A 15,299-nucleotide genomic window follows, 5' to 3' on the forward strand; every position below is an offset into this window, starting at 1 on the left:
AAACAGGTTTATTGTTGGTTACAACACAAGAGAAACTTTATTTTAAAAATAAGGAAAAAGTAATCTAATCCAGCATCAGCTCTCTTACCAAGGCTCCGAGCCAATAAGGATATCCAAAGAACCAAAGTTCAAATGAAGCTCGGGTGCAGCTGAGGAGGACTCCAAAGCCAATATTGAGCAACCCAACCATAATCTGCAGAGCCTGTGAAAGAGGAAGCACAAGAGGAACAACAAGTGTTTTCAAGAAATTGTCCATAATAAAAGAACGAAGCTCTGAGACAGTTACAGGACTGTGACCGTGTAAAAACTATGTTCTAAAACAAAGACGTGTGACCTGAAGCACTGAAGGTTGTAACTCACCCCCAGCACTGACTGAGACATTCCCTGGATCCTCCTCAGCTGAGGAGACACCAAGCAGCACACTGGGCTGTAGCAAAGGCTCTTGAGGATCTGGCACAGAGGAGGCCAAGGACTTTGGGGGTCAGAGGTCAGAGTGAACACAGTGACCCCATCAGCCTTGCTCATGCTCACAGACATCCTGCCTGCTCCTGCTGGAGGCTGAAAGAGATCAGACAGCTTGTAAATCTCTTTCCAAATGATGAGGGATGTGTTTGCTCGTGTGAATGTGCAGGATGTCGAATAAGATCCTTTTATTTAGCGTCTACACTTCACAAGCCACCGATTGGCAAGTGTAAAGAAGCAGAAATACACTCACATGCCAGTTCATTAGGTACAGTAGTGAAGACATTCTAATATAATAGTCCTGCTCTAAATCTTCTCTCCATGAAGGATCTGGTATTCAGGTTCGTTTGTTCCTGTTATTGTGGCATTGTAGTCAGTGGGCGTGGCTAAACAGCAGATACACTTTAGTGTTTTAATTCAACCCAGTTTAGTTTTTACAGCACCACAATCTACATCCAACCTGATAACAACTGGACATTAGAACAAGTCATGAAGGAGAATTTAGAGCAGGACTGTTATAGTAGAATTCATTCATTATCACTGGTAGCTAAAGGCCTGTTCTGACCTCACATTAACACACGTCCTGTGCAACTGATGTGCAAGTGTGCAGCTAACATCAGGGTGGAGATAAATAAATAAATAAATAAATAAATAACTTGTGCTATTGTCTTAAACGTACTGAGAGAGACTCCAGAGCTTATGTGTAATATGGGCAACTCTGTTCACACTACACATCCTCCATGATTTGACCCCAAGACCACGTCTGATACTGATTTTGTGCCAATATTAGTCACATTTTGTACATATTAAATATACTGAATATAAATATAATTCTGTGCCTGTAAGTGCACTTTCAAACTTTTGTATTTTTTAGTATTTGTTTTTATTATCTATGACTGCTTTCTTAAAATAAATAAATAAATAATAACAATAATAATAATAATTCAGTAAGCTTGACTATGGGAAATTCACAATAATTCAAATGTACCTGTGCAAGCGGCAAATTAACTCTATTCTATTCTATTCTTGTTCCAAAATCCCCGCAAGGAAATCCTAACAGCACCACAAACTAAATCCTCCAACATGGTCATCAATTACCACCTTTCTGACAACAACTCAACATTACAGCGGCCAAGGAGCTCATCATTAACGCAGGACTGTTGTATTTAAAGTGTTTACTTTAGCTTTTAAAGTTATAAACACCGTCTTCTTCGCTCTCTGCCTGCTCTCACACTCACACCGCAGCAGTGAGCTCAGTGCTGCCCCCGCTGGCCGGAAGCTACATCACAAAAACGTCTCGAGGATATTTCATTCTTAACATTTTAAATGACTTTAACATAAATAATATTAATAATATTTTTAATATCTGAAGCAGCTTGTATCGTTACTTGTTAAATGCGACAGTATTAAAATATTATTCGACATAAGTGTTGTTGCGGTGTCATTTAAAGCCACTAGAGGCAGCACTGAGCAGCTGACAGCGAAGAAATTTAGCGACATCATAGATCTTTACTTTTATATGTTAATCTAAATGTCTCGCTCTCTTTAAACATGTCAAACATTCACCGTTTAGCTCCCAAAATAGTTAAAGTGTCTTCCAGTGAGTTTGAACGCACACATCACTGATTCACGAACAAACCTGTGATTATTTAATTTAATTCGGTAGCGCTACAAACAGAGTGAAACCCTTTAAAAATATAAAAAATATATACTTACTTGTCAAATTATTTAAAATTTAGTGACGTTACGAGACGTGCCGAGGCTTCCAAGCGCGTGTCGAGTCATGGAGGGGGCGTTTCCGCGAAGCAGGTATGGAGGCTTGGATGATTTAGGGGAGGAGCCAAAAATAATGACGTCCGAAGCCTCGCTGCCCGGCTGTACCACGTGACTGTTTCAGGAAGTGGTTCGGACTTTGCCGTGATGTTTGACAGCAATATAGACTCTTTGATGGAGAGTTGCGGTCAGTTCAGAGTTTGGATAGCGTTTATATAGTCTGGAGAGTTTAGAGAGAGAGATATGGTTTAAAGATTTAGGAGGGTGAGGAGAAATGGACAGTCTGATTATACTGAGTGGAAACACATGGACTCTAATCTGGCCTTAAAGTTGGAAAATGAAGCTGAACACATGCATTGAAACAGTATTTTTGCGTATGTGTTTTCTTTGTGGGGTAAAAATGAAAATGAATAAATTAAAACGAATCTTTTTTGTAATAAAAATGGAAAAGTGTTTATTATATTCTACTAATTTATAGGAATAAATGCTATAAAGTAGGATACAAAAGAAATAGTCACTTTAATACTGTCCTCAGCTCCAATACTTGATTGAATTGACACATCTCCATCAACTCATCAGTGCCAGTGGAATTTTAAAGCTTTGTATGTGTAATGGCAAAATTTTTGTTTTTAGTTTGCGTTCCATTATAAAGCCACTTCCTTCAGTGTTCGCAGCAGGCGGTTTCTGACTCGTATCCAACCCAAAGAAGAAATAATTCACTGGAACACGATTGTGGTGCGTTCTTGAATTTAATCCAACATAAAGGGTCCGTAGTACAAGTTGCATTCATTCTATAAGGCTTGGACACGGTAAAAAGCTGTTTTCATCCAAAACTGCTCACACTGTCTGAGTAATCAAAAGCGCACACCTGAATAATCAAAAGCGCACACCTGTATAATCACTAAGAACAGCAGCGTACGTCACCAGGCATCAGACTTCTACAAAAATTCATATTAAACGATAAACTATCATAATCAAATTAGATCTTAATTCAAATGTTAATTGATATTATGCAAACTTCTGAAAACAACATTTTCACTTGATTTGGCTCTTACATTTCCGGCCCCTAATTGGAAGGCAAGCAGACTGACAATTACTTAAACAATAAATAGAGCCAAATATATGTTTCAATGTTAACTATTAACTAAAATTGTCAATTACGTGTGAACAAGTACCGTTAGTAAATGCAAACAGAAATACTATCACTGTCTTTATCATAAATATTAATGTTCAGGTGTCTGTCTCACAAATAAGACACAGCTTGTCAACAGGTCTTTCTAGAATGTTAGTTTTTGTCTTGATCAACACACGCCGTACAAGTCCTTTTGAATCAGGAATGACCTGAACAACTCTCCCCAACACCCACGAGCCCCGTGGTGCTGACTAGTCCATCACCATGACAATATCTCCAGTCGTCAGGTTCTTCTTGATCCGAGTCCATTTTTGACGTTGTTGGAGCAGAGGCAAATATTCACGCACCCATCGCTTCCAGAACAAGTCAGCAAGGTATTGTACCTGCTTCCATCTTCTGCGTGGATATGAATCCTCCTTGTTAAATAATCCCGGTGGCAGGATGGGCTGTTTCTTCATCAAAAGCAAGTGGTTAGGAGTCAATGCTTCAAGGTCTGAGAGATCATCTGTTGATGTGGTCAGTGGTCTGTCATTTAAAATCGACTCCACTTCACAAAGAACTGTCTGTAAACATTCGTCATTGACTGCTTGCTCCTTCAGCACAGACTTCAGGATCTTACGAACAGATCTTATCTGTCGTTCCCAAACTCCTCCAAAGTGAGATCCTGCAGGTGGATTAAAGATCCACTGGATTCCCTTTTGCATAAGAGCATCTTCAATCCTTGATTGGTTCCACTGCTCAATGGCTTCACGCAATTCACGCTCAGCACCAACAAAGTTTTTTCCATTGTCTGAACATATGATGGACACTTGTCCTCTTCTGCATATGAAGCGACGTATTGCATTCAGGCAGGAGTCAGTGTCCAGTGTATGTGAAACTTCTATGTGGACTGCTCGAGTAGTAAGGCAGGTAAACAGTACACCATATCTTTTCACTGTGCAACGGCCTTGCTTAACATCAACTGGCCCAAAGTAGTCAATGCCGACATTTGTAAAAGGTGGTTTGTCAGGTAAGAGTCTGTCTTCAGGCAGATCTGCCATTTTCTGCTCTTGTGCTTTGCCGCTGACTTTTCTGCAGGTTACACATCTTGACAGAAACTTTCTCACCATTGAGTTTGCTGAGGGAATCCAATATTTCTGACGCAGTTGTGAAAGCATATGGTTCCTCCCACAGTGTCCAATCTTTTCATGAATATCTTGCAAAATCAATGTTGTGACATGTGAGTTCTTTGGGATTATGGCTGGGTGCTTTGCATACTCTGGCATTGCTGATGCACAGATACGGCCACCAACTCTTATTACTCCATCTTGAATCTTTGGATCAAGTTTTGACAAATGACTACTCCTCTTCACATTTCTGCCTTTCTGTAACATGAATATTTCTTCTTGAAACTGTTGGCCTTGGATGAATTTCATAATCTCCATCTCAGCTTTCATCAAGTCTTCCACAGTCACATTTCTTTTCACTGCTGACCTTTCATATTGTTTCCTCTGGTGCACCATCTTCCTTTCACCACTGAAATCTGCTTGTGATTGTGTTTTCTGCTTCTTACTACGTTGAAGAAGCAAGTCCTTAAGCCAGAGAAACCATACCACAGCTCTTTTCAACTGGTACCAGCTGGAGTAGTGGTTAATCAACTCATGAACAGGATTTGTAACTTCTGCTGCCTGAGTGAGATGCACTTTCACTGAATGTCTCACCTCGCTGTCTTCTCCCACAATTTTCACATCATCAGGTCTATCCGGCCACTGACATTCTGGACCTTTAAGGAATGCTGGACCATGAAACCAGCTTTGGTTTCTCATGAACTTGGTAGGCATCAGCCCCCTGGATGCACAGTCAGCTGGATTAACTGAGGTGCTGACATATCTCCATTGCTGAGGCGTTGTTGTCTCTCTGATGGTGGCAATACGGTTTGCAACAAAAGTCTTGAAACGAAGTGTTTCATTTTCAATGTACTTCAACACAGTTGTGCTGTCAGTCCAAAACATTGAATCAAGCAAGTTCATCTGAAGTTCTCTTTTTAACAGTTTGTCCATATCCACGGCTACTACTGCTGCAGTCAACTCCATGCGTGGAATAGTGGTCTGTTTCAGTGGGGCAACACGTGATTTTCCCATCATGAAGGCACAATGAACACGTTCATCCTTATTTGTCAGCCTCAGGTAAGAAACTGTTCCGTAACCTTTTTCACTGGCATCAGCAAAGTGATGAAGCTGTGCTGTAACAACAAGTCCAAAATCCACTGGTCTTACACATCTGTCGACACTCAGCTCTGACAGCTGATGTAGCTCTTGTAGCCACATATTCCATCTTCGGCCAAGCTGTGGTGGAATTTCATCATCCCATGCGAGGCCTTCTTTACACAGTTGTTGCATGAGCATCTTTGCCGGCATGATAGTTGGAGCTAAGAAGCCCAAAGGATCATAAACTGAACTTGTCACAGACAAAATTCCTCGTCTTGTAACTGGTTTATCTTTCAGACTGATTCTAAACTTGAATAAGTCAGACTCAACACACCACAACACTCCTAAAGCCCGTTCCACAGGAAGTGAGTCATGAATAAGATCCAGATCTCTCACCTCTTTGGCTCTCTCACAATCTGGGACAGAAGCAAGCAACACCCGGCTGTTGCTAGTCCACTTCGTCAGGTGAAATCCACCACTAGCACATAGTTTTGTGAGATTTTCACACAGCTCACTGGCCTGAGCATCAGTAGTGACTGATTTTAGGCAGTCATCAACATAGAAATTCTTTAAAACTGTGTCCACTGCCTCAGGTGGTGCGTTACAGCGATTTTCTTCTGCTGTTCGTCGAAGAGCGAAGTTGGCGCAGCTGGGGGAGGAAGTAGCTCCGAAAAGGTGTACAACCATCTTGAACTCAGCAATGCTGTGACTTAAGTCCCCCTTTGGCCACCACAGGAAACGCAGCAGGTCAGTATCTTCATCAGGTACTCTCACTTGATAATACATTGCCTCAATATCAGCCATCATAGCAACTGGTTCTTGTCTGAATCGAGTCAGTACTCCTAACAGAGAGCTAGTCAAATTTGGCCCTTGCAAAAGCTCACTATTTAAAGAGACTCCTTGAAAACTGGCAGCGCAGTCAAACACCACACGCAGCTTCTTCTTTTGTGGGTGGTATACCCCATGATGAGGAATATACCAAACTTTACCATCTTGGCGGTTCAGGTGAGTTGTTGGCACTGCCACTGCGTATCCTTTATTCAGCATGTCATTCATGAAACTTGTGTATTCTTTATGAAATGCAGGATTCTTCTTCAGCTTGCTCTTGAGGTTTAACACTCGCTGCATTGCTGCACTTCGGTTGTTTGGCATGTGGACATTTGTTTTCTTCAAGGGAAGATCTATGTAGTAATGACCATCCATAAAGCATGCAGAGTGTGACACAGAATCCATGAAGTGATGATCCTCTTGTGACATTTCTGATTTATCATCACAGTTGCGTTCAGGAAAGTCATGATTATATTGCTGTATGAGTAGTTGTTCCACACTCTCAATGGCGATTCTGTTGACTACAGCACACAGCTGTGTGTTGTCATCCACTGTGGTGTCACTCGGCTCCTTGAGTGGTCCATTCAAAATCCATCCAACAGCAGTTTTTACTGCGTATGGTCCATTGTTCTGACTATGGATCACTTTCCATGGCTCTAAAACTTTATGTTCTTTGGTTCCTATGAGAAGTTCCACTTCTTTGTCAATGAAAGGCAACTTGACTTCACTGAGATATGGCCATCTGTCAACATCTTTTTGCAATGGAATATTGTCTTTTGAAACAGGGATGCGTTTTTGAGTGAAGACTTTAGATAATTCAATGAAATTATTGTTCTCAAGACTACTGACTTCCAAACCTGTGAGGATGTAACTTTTCATTCTCCTTCTGGAATTAATGGTGCTCACCATAAGGTTGGCTTTTCGACCTTGAACATTCAGCTGCTTTGCTAGTGCTTCAGTACAAAATCATGCAGAGCTGCCGGGGTCCATAAATGCATAAGCCTCTACAGTTTTGTTGCTCTTCTTGGATTTCACTCTGATAGGCACAATAGCAAGCACACAGTTACCTCCGGCCCCAGAGCAGGCACTTGTCTCTTGATGGAAAGTTGCAGACACACAGGCAGTGTTTGTTTCATTAGTGGCTCCCTCCACTTCATTCTCAGACTTTCTTTCTTTAGCAACTTTGTCCTGCTTTGAGAAGTGCAGCATGCTGAGATGATGCTGAGAACAGATTTCACATGTCATCCTCTTCTTACAGTCTCTACTTAGATGACCTTTAACAAGGCAACCAAAGCAGAATCCGTTTTTCTTCAGAAACTCCACTCTTTCTTTGTGTGGTTGTTCTCTGATCCTTTGACAGTCTTCCAGGGTGTGATTCTTTCCACAAAACGCACACGGCTTCATAAATGCACAATTGAATGATGTAACATCAGTCTTTGGTCTTGATATTCCACTTTGTTTCTCTCCAATGAGCTCAATGTTAGTAGCAAAACTACTTCCTTTCTTTGCCTTAATTCCCTGTTGAAATTTCTTTGTGTCTTTCTTTTCAGGTATTGCTGTGTTGAGATCGCCGAATAGTGGATGAGAAATTATTTTTGCTTGACGATCAACAAAGTTCACCAAATCTGCAAATCTAACCCTTCTTTTGTGCAGCTCCTGAAGGTCAAAGGCATGAACTCTCCATCGCTCTCTTATCTTGAATGGCAGTTTAGAAATGATGATCCTCATATTTGTGGGATTGTTCATCTCTTCCATATAATCTATGTCCTCCATAGCGTTGCGACAGCTCACCAGAAATAATGAGAAAGCATTTAAAGCCTTTACATCTTCAGCCTTAATCTGTGGCCACTTGAATGCCTTTTCCATCAAAGCTGCTGCGATCTTCAGTTCATTTCCATACTTATCTTGAAGCAGCCTCACAGCCTCAGCGTATCCATGATCGGCAGGCATATGCTGGCAGCTCTTCACAAGGTCCTGTGGCTCACCTCTGGTAAACTGCTCAAGGAAGTACAACTTGTCAGCACTACTGTCGGCTCTCTCATCAATAGCGTGGATGAAAGCTCTCATAAAAGATCTGTACTCCAGAGGGTCTCCATGAAACACTGGAACATCTCTTTGAGGTAAGCGAAACAGTTGCTGATTTTTTGCAAGTAACTCTGTGATATCAGTCTGTCGTTGCATCAGCTGGTACATCCCACCAGCACTATCCACATGATGCGATAAGTCTCTGGGTTGTCGAGACCTCGGTGGTGGTGTATTTTTTATCTTGGGTTTTGCATCATAAAGCACAGCATTTCCAAGCTTAGCCGCCATAGGCTTGTCCATGTTCAATAACTTCTGGCGTTCTTCACATTCCTCATACACTTTAATTTTAGCATTAGCTGCTGCTAAAGCTGTCAAAATTTCCAGTTTTTCCTTTTCAGCTTTAATTTGTGCTTCTTTTATTTCTAATGACTGTCTTTCTTCCAGGGCAGCAGCTTGAGCAATCAGGGCAGCTCTATTGGCTGCTTCTTTCATGCGTGCAGAGGATGCTGATGACACTTTTGACACATTTGACACACTGTCCCTTGGGGTCACCTCCATGTCACATTGTGCAGATTGTGTCCATGCTTTAACTTTACTCATAAACTGTTGACATTGATCCACTTTAGGCTGAAACCAGAAATCTTGATCAGCCTCCTTTTCTTCTTCTTTCAAGTATAACATCACAGACGAATTAAGCTCAACAAACTCTTCATAAAGTCTCTTATAAACTTTCATTTCCTTTTGCACAATGTCATTAACATCAGACAGAGTGTCATTGTCCATAAGACGCTCAACTTCATTTGACTTAGCGGTCATTTGACCCAATTTACCTCTTCTTTGTCCTATGAGTTGATGTAATCTTGCCTCCAATCCCTTCTCCGTGAGCACTCTCTGACGGCTGCTGGTCCGGGAGACGGCATCCTCAGCGTCCTCCTCACAGTCCGCCATAATGCGTCCAAAAGTTTTAGATGGTTAAATCTGCTCACAATGGTAACGTAAAACAACTCACAGTTCCATCCAAATAATTTCCAACTTCGTGCGCTTTAGTGGCATGACGCGTAAAAGTCCCATTAATCCGACTCCGCTGCGCAATCTCTTCCGGCACGTAAATCCCGATGTCCTCAGGTGCGCTACAACGCTTTAGTTGGATCTTTGTGTTTCTTGGCTTGTCTGCTAAACAGTCTTAGTTTGTCAGCTTTTTACTTAATGTAATGGCAAAATTTTTGTTTTTAGTTTTCGTTCCATTATAAAGCCACTTCCTTCAGTGTTCGCAGCAGGCGGTTTCTGACTCGTATCCAACCCAAAGAAGAAATAATTCACTGGAACACGATTGTGGTGCGTTCTTGAATTTAATCCAACATAAAGGGTCCGTAGTACAAGTTGCATTCATTCTATAAGGCTTGGACACGGTAAAAAGCTGTTTTCATCCAAAACCGCTCACACTGTCTGAATAATCAAAAGCGCACACCTGTATAATCACTAAGAACAGCAGCGTACGTCACCAGGCATCAGACTTCTACAAAAATTCATATTAAACGATAAACTATCATAATCAAATTAGATCTTAATTCAAATGTTAATTGATATTATGCAAACTTCTGAAAACAACATTTTCACTTGATTTGGCTCTTACAGTATGATATGGAAATATAAGCAGTAATGAGATATGCAACAGTCAATAGTGTTGATGCCTTATTCAAGTTTTTAAGCTCAGCTCAAGATCCTAAAATAACAAAAACAGAATGCCACACACATCCATGAAGCTCCTTCTTAAACACAAGGAGCTCTGCAGACGATGACTGGAGACAGTTAAAAAGAGACTGAAATGTGTATGTGTAGAAAATAAGAGCCAGAGGTTGGAGACTATACTCTGTGAATCTACACAGAGTCAGTGGTATAAACCTGCAGGGTTAAAGACATTTAGGCTGTGGGTTGAGTGGGGTCTTCCTCCAGCAGTGGTTTGCACAGCTCTGGGTCATGAGCGCTCTGAAAGAGAAAAAAACAGAACATTTGGAAAGTAAATATCACAATAAAATAACACACGACTACATAAACTGGACTGGTTGAAGAACACTGAGGCTACTCTACAGGAAGGACCAGAGTCGACTCTACTTTCTGAGGAGACTGAGGTCCTTCAATGTCTCCTGGATAATGTTGAGGATGTTCTTTGAGTCTGTGGTGGCCAGTGAACTCTTCCTACTGACATGAACCACAGAACACCACAGGAGCTCATTCCTGCCTGTTGCTATCAGACTTTATAACTCCTCCCACTGAGTGTTGGTCACTCTTAACACTCTATAATAATAATAAGGTATTCTGATAATAAGGTATTCTGATTCTACCTGGCTCTGTTCCTTCCCTCTGCGTCTCAGAGACTTGATCCCCAACACGGTGGCGCTGATGACGACACAGAGCTCCAGGACCGACAACACGATCAGCACGCCTTTGATGCTTCTCAGGAGCATCTGACGGGACACAAACAGCAGAGTTTCCTTTAAAGTACTTAGTACGTGAACATATTTGTCTTTGATAGAGGTTTAATAAAGATCAGAACAAATCCATCTGCTACTGCAAACATTATTTTTGTCTCCAGCCTAGTTCCACTTCTTAGATCCAGTCATAAACATTAATAATATTCCATGAAGCCTACCATACTGGTTAGCTGCTCCTGAACAGAGTCTCCCCAAAACAATCTACAAATATCAGATCAGACTAATGCATCCGTGTTTCTGTTGTCCAACCAACATAAAAACACTGGATCAATATATCGACTAAAGGCAGCTCTGGAGACGGTGATCGTGGATTTCTAAAAACAATATCTGTAAAATAACTTGCACACTTACGATAACCATCGCTCTTCCCTCCTCACATTTCTGAATCATGAGCTGCTCCTCAGCAGACGGGCTCGGTGTTGTAGAGCGACGGCCCCAGTAATCATAATTATGATAATTACGATTATTATTCCCGCAATCCCACCACACATATGTATCTCCCAGTTCAATGCAGTAGAACACAATGCCTGTGATGGCAAAGGCGACTCCTACCAGATTCAGAATCACGCTGGTCACCACCTAAAACACAAGACTTGTCAATTTATTTACAGTCAGGGAATAAATAAGTCTCTGCAGAGCTAACTGCTGGTATTCATTTTAGGAACTCCCTGCAACATTACCTGTAGAGTTGCCATAATTACTCACCAGACATGGACTGGGGTACTTCTCAGACACAATGCACATGATGCCAAAGAGAATGAACTACAAAAATAAAAAGATAAAAATATTAATATATCATTTAAGATCCATGATTTCACACAAACACTGCAGAGGCTTATGAGTAAACAGGTTTATTGCTGGTTACAAGACAAGAGAAACTTTATTTTAAAAATAAGGAAAAAAGTAATCTAATCCAGCATCAGCTCTCTTACCAAGGCTCCGAGCCAATAAGGAAACCCAATGTACCGAAGTTCAAATGAAGCTCGGGTGCAGCTGAGGAGGACTCCAAAGCCAATATTGAGCAACCCAACCATAATCTGCAGAGCCTGTGAAAGAGGAAGCACAAGAGGAACAACAAGTGTTTTCAAAAAATTGTCCTTAATAAAAGAACGAAGCTCTGAGACAGTTACAGGACTGTGACCGTGTAAAAACTATGTTCTAAAACAAAGACGTGTGACCTGAAGCACTGAAGGTTGTAACTCACCCCCAGCACTGACTGAGACATTCCCTGGATCCTCCTCAGCTGAGGAGACACCGAGCAGCACACTGGGCTGTAGCAAAGGCTCTTCAGGATCTGGCACAGAGGAGGCCAAGGACTTTGAGGGTCAGAGGTCAGAGTGAACACAGTGACCCCATCAGCCTTGCTCATGCTCACAGACATCCTGCCTGCTCCTGCTGGAGGCTGAAAGAGATCAGACAGCTTGTAAATCTCTTTCCAAACGATGAGGGATGTGTTTGCTCGTGTGAATGTGCAGGATATCGAATAAGATCCTTTTATTTAGCGTCTACACTTCACAAGCCACCGATGGGCAAAGAAGCAGAAATAGTCTCTAAATCTTCTCTCCATGAAGGATCTGGTATTCAGGTTAGTTTGTTCCTGTTATTGTGGCATTGTAGTCAGTGGGCGTGGCTAAACAGCAGATACACTTTAGTGTTTTAATTCAACCCAGTTTAGTTTTTACAGCACCACAAACTACATCCAACCTGATAACAACTGGACATTAGAACAAGTCATGAAGGAGAACTTAGAGCAGGACTGTTACAGTAGAATTCATTCATTATCACTGGTAACTAAAGGCCTGTTCTGACCTTAACATGCGTCCTGTGAAATTGAAATGCAAGTGTGCAGCTAACATCAGGGTGGAGATAAATAAATAAATAAATAAATAAATAACTTGTGCTATTGTCTTAAACGTACTGAGAGAGACTCCAGAGCTTATGTGTAATATGGGCAACTCTGTTCACACAACACATCCTCCATGATTTGACCCCAAGACCACATCTGATACTGATTTTGTACCAATATTAGACAGATAGACAGATAGATAGACAGATAGATAGATAGATAGATAGATAGATAGATAGATAGATAGATAGATACTTTATTGATCCGAAGGAAATTCAAGCATCCAGTAGCAGTGACATACAGTGAACATACAATACAAAAACTATATAAAAAAATAGAAAGTAACTAGAAATAAAATGTTTTATACAACTATAAACTATGTTAGTCTGTGGCGCGTCCCACTATTTGAGAAGCACTGCCTTAGCTGTACTCCTTGAGGGTCTAGGGTTTTTAACAGGTGCCGTACAGTTCCCTGAGTCACTACTGAACCAGATTGGATGCATTTCAAATGCATGAATTTGTATCCATGAAGCATCCCGTGTTGGTTCAACTGCTCCTGCAGGAAGAGAGCGACATCCAGCGTCAGACTGGGCTTTCCGCCTGAACAGTCCTAAAGACTTGAGATGCCTGCGCAGTGTTGACATACTAATATTAATACCATCCTCATTTTTAAGAAACATTAATATTTCCCAGTGTCTCAAACCGAGTAGGAAGTAATAGCAGATTAGCTGCGATAGCGCCGTCATTGCTACTGAGAGAGGATTTACAGACGTTTCCTTTTTCTTTATCTTATCTCGTAATTTCGAGATCCTGATCTCATAATTATGTGATCTTTTCTCGTAATTACGAGATAAGGTGTCAATTTTTTTTTTATCCAGTGAGTGCAATGCTCTTCCGTAGTAATGTACCTGTGCTGTGTTGTTATGTACTAAATTAACTCTATCCTATTCTATTCTATTCTATTCTATTCTATTCTATTCTTGTTCCAAAGCATCATCCCCAGCAAGAATATCCAGTTTAACAGCACCACAAACTAAATCCTCCAACATGGTCATCAATTACCACCTTTCTGACAACAACTCAACATTACAGCGGCCAAGGAGCTCATCATTAACGCAGGACTGTTGTATTTAAAGTGTTTACTTTAGCTTTTAAAGTTATAAACACTAAACATCGTCTTCTTCTCTCTCTGCCTGCTCTCACACCGCAGCAGTGAGCTCAGTGCTGCCCCCGCTGGCCGGAAGCTACATCACAAAAACGTCTCGAGGATATTTCATTCTTAACATTTAAAATGACTTTAACATAAATAATATTAATACTATTTTTAATATCTGAAGCAGCTTGTATCGTTTTTTGTTAAATGCGACAGTATTAAAATATTATTCGACATAAGTGTTGTTGCGGTGTCATTTAAAGCCACTAGAGGCAGCACTGAGCAGCTGACAGCGAAGAAACTTAGCGCTATCATAGATCTTTACTTTTATATTTTAATCTAAATGTCTCGCTCTCTTTAAACATGTCAAACATTCACCGTTTAGCTCCCAAAACAGTTAAAGTATCTTCCAGCGAGTTTGAACGCACACATCATTGATTCACGAACAAACCTGTGATTATTTAATTTAATTCGGTAGCGCTACAAACAGAGTGAAACCTTTAAAAATATACTTACTTGTCAAATCGATTGAATTATTTAGAACTGTCAGAATCCACCGTTAATCGAGCCTCTGTGTTTGGTTGCGCAGTTTTTATTTGAGTACCTGGTGGAACAGGAACAGAAACTGATTTCCCAGAAGTATCGGCCTCCATCAGGAAGCTGGAGACTTAACCCTTTACTGAATAAAAACAGGTGACACGATGGAATAATGAATTTGCTTTTTACTAAATGATTTACTTATTATCTGTCAGTAAATTCTTATTTCACCACATGAGCATCTAAATCTAACACCTCCAAGAAAAAGGTCTGTTTTTATTTCTTTTATTTGACAAGTGTTGGAGGAAGTGCTCAGATCTTTTAGTTGAGGTAAAGTATTAATGAAAAAAAACACCTTAAAATGTTCATTTCACAGGAATGCATCTGTTGGAACCATTTGAACATGAAGCTGAACACATGCATTGAAACAGTATTTTTGCGTATGTGTTTTCTTTGTGGGTTAAAAATGAAAATGAATAAATTAAAACGAATCTTTTTTGTAATAAAAATGGAAAAGTGTTTATTATATTCTACTAATTTATAGGAATAAATGCTATGAAGTAGGATATGAAAGAAATAATCATGAACACACACTTTAATACTGTCCTCAGCTCCAGTACTTGATTGAATTGACACATCTCCATCAACTCATCAGTGCCAGTGGAACTGGTTTAAAGCTTCGTATGATATGGAAATATAAGCAGTAATGAGATATGCAACAGTCAATAGTGTTGATGCCTTTATTCAAGTTTTTAAGCTCAGCGCAAGATCCTAAAATAACAAAAACAGAATGCCACACACATCCATGAAGCTCCTTCTTAAACACAAGGAGCTCTGCAGACGATGACTGGACACAGTTAAAAAG

General features: G+C 40.6%; 1 protein-coding gene across 1 annotated transcript; it reads right to left on the reverse strand.

Annotated features, from left to right (window-relative positions):
* Window positions 1-9,610: 9,610 nt before the first annotated feature.
* LOC311496952 (uncharacterized protein) lies at window positions 9,611-14,637 on the reverse strand. Its single transcript, XM_084557015.1, has 7 exons — window positions 14,414-14,637; window positions 12,103-12,300; window positions 11,831-11,944; window positions 11,604-11,660; window positions 11,250-11,477; window positions 10,749-10,871; window positions 9,611-10,392 (listed from the first exon to the last, which is right to left on the reverse strand). Exons 2-7 carry the CDS (start codon window positions 12,277-12,279, stop codon window positions 10,327-10,329), a joined length of 765 nt encoding a protein of 254 aa, XP_084413141.1. The 5' UTR covers window positions 12,280-12,300; window positions 14,414-14,637; the 3' UTR covers window positions 9,611-10,326.
* Between the last annotated feature and the right edge of the window lie 662 nt (window positions 14,638-15,299).

This window comes from Chelon labrosus, assembly GCF_963514085.1.
Source record: "Chelon labrosus genome assembly, chromosome: 12".
NCBI lineage: Eukaryota > Metazoa > Chordata > Actinopteri > Mugiliformes > Mugilidae > Chelon > Chelon labrosus.

Excerpts from the sequence above, each read along its gene's own strand:
- LOC311496952 (XM_084557015.1), bottom strand. The coding sequence starts at position 12,279 with ATGTCTGTGAGCATGAGCAAGGCTGATGGGGTCACTGTGTTCACTCTG. Across the intron at positions 11,945-12,102 it reads TGTCTCAGTCAGTGCTGGGG|GCTCTGCAGATTATGGTTGG; the intron begins GTGAGTTACAAC and ends CCTCTTTCACAG. Across the intron at positions 11,478-11,603 it reads AGTACCCCAGTCCATGTCTG|GTGGTGACCAGCGTGATTCT; the intron begins GTGAGTAATTAT and ends CTTGTGTTTTAG.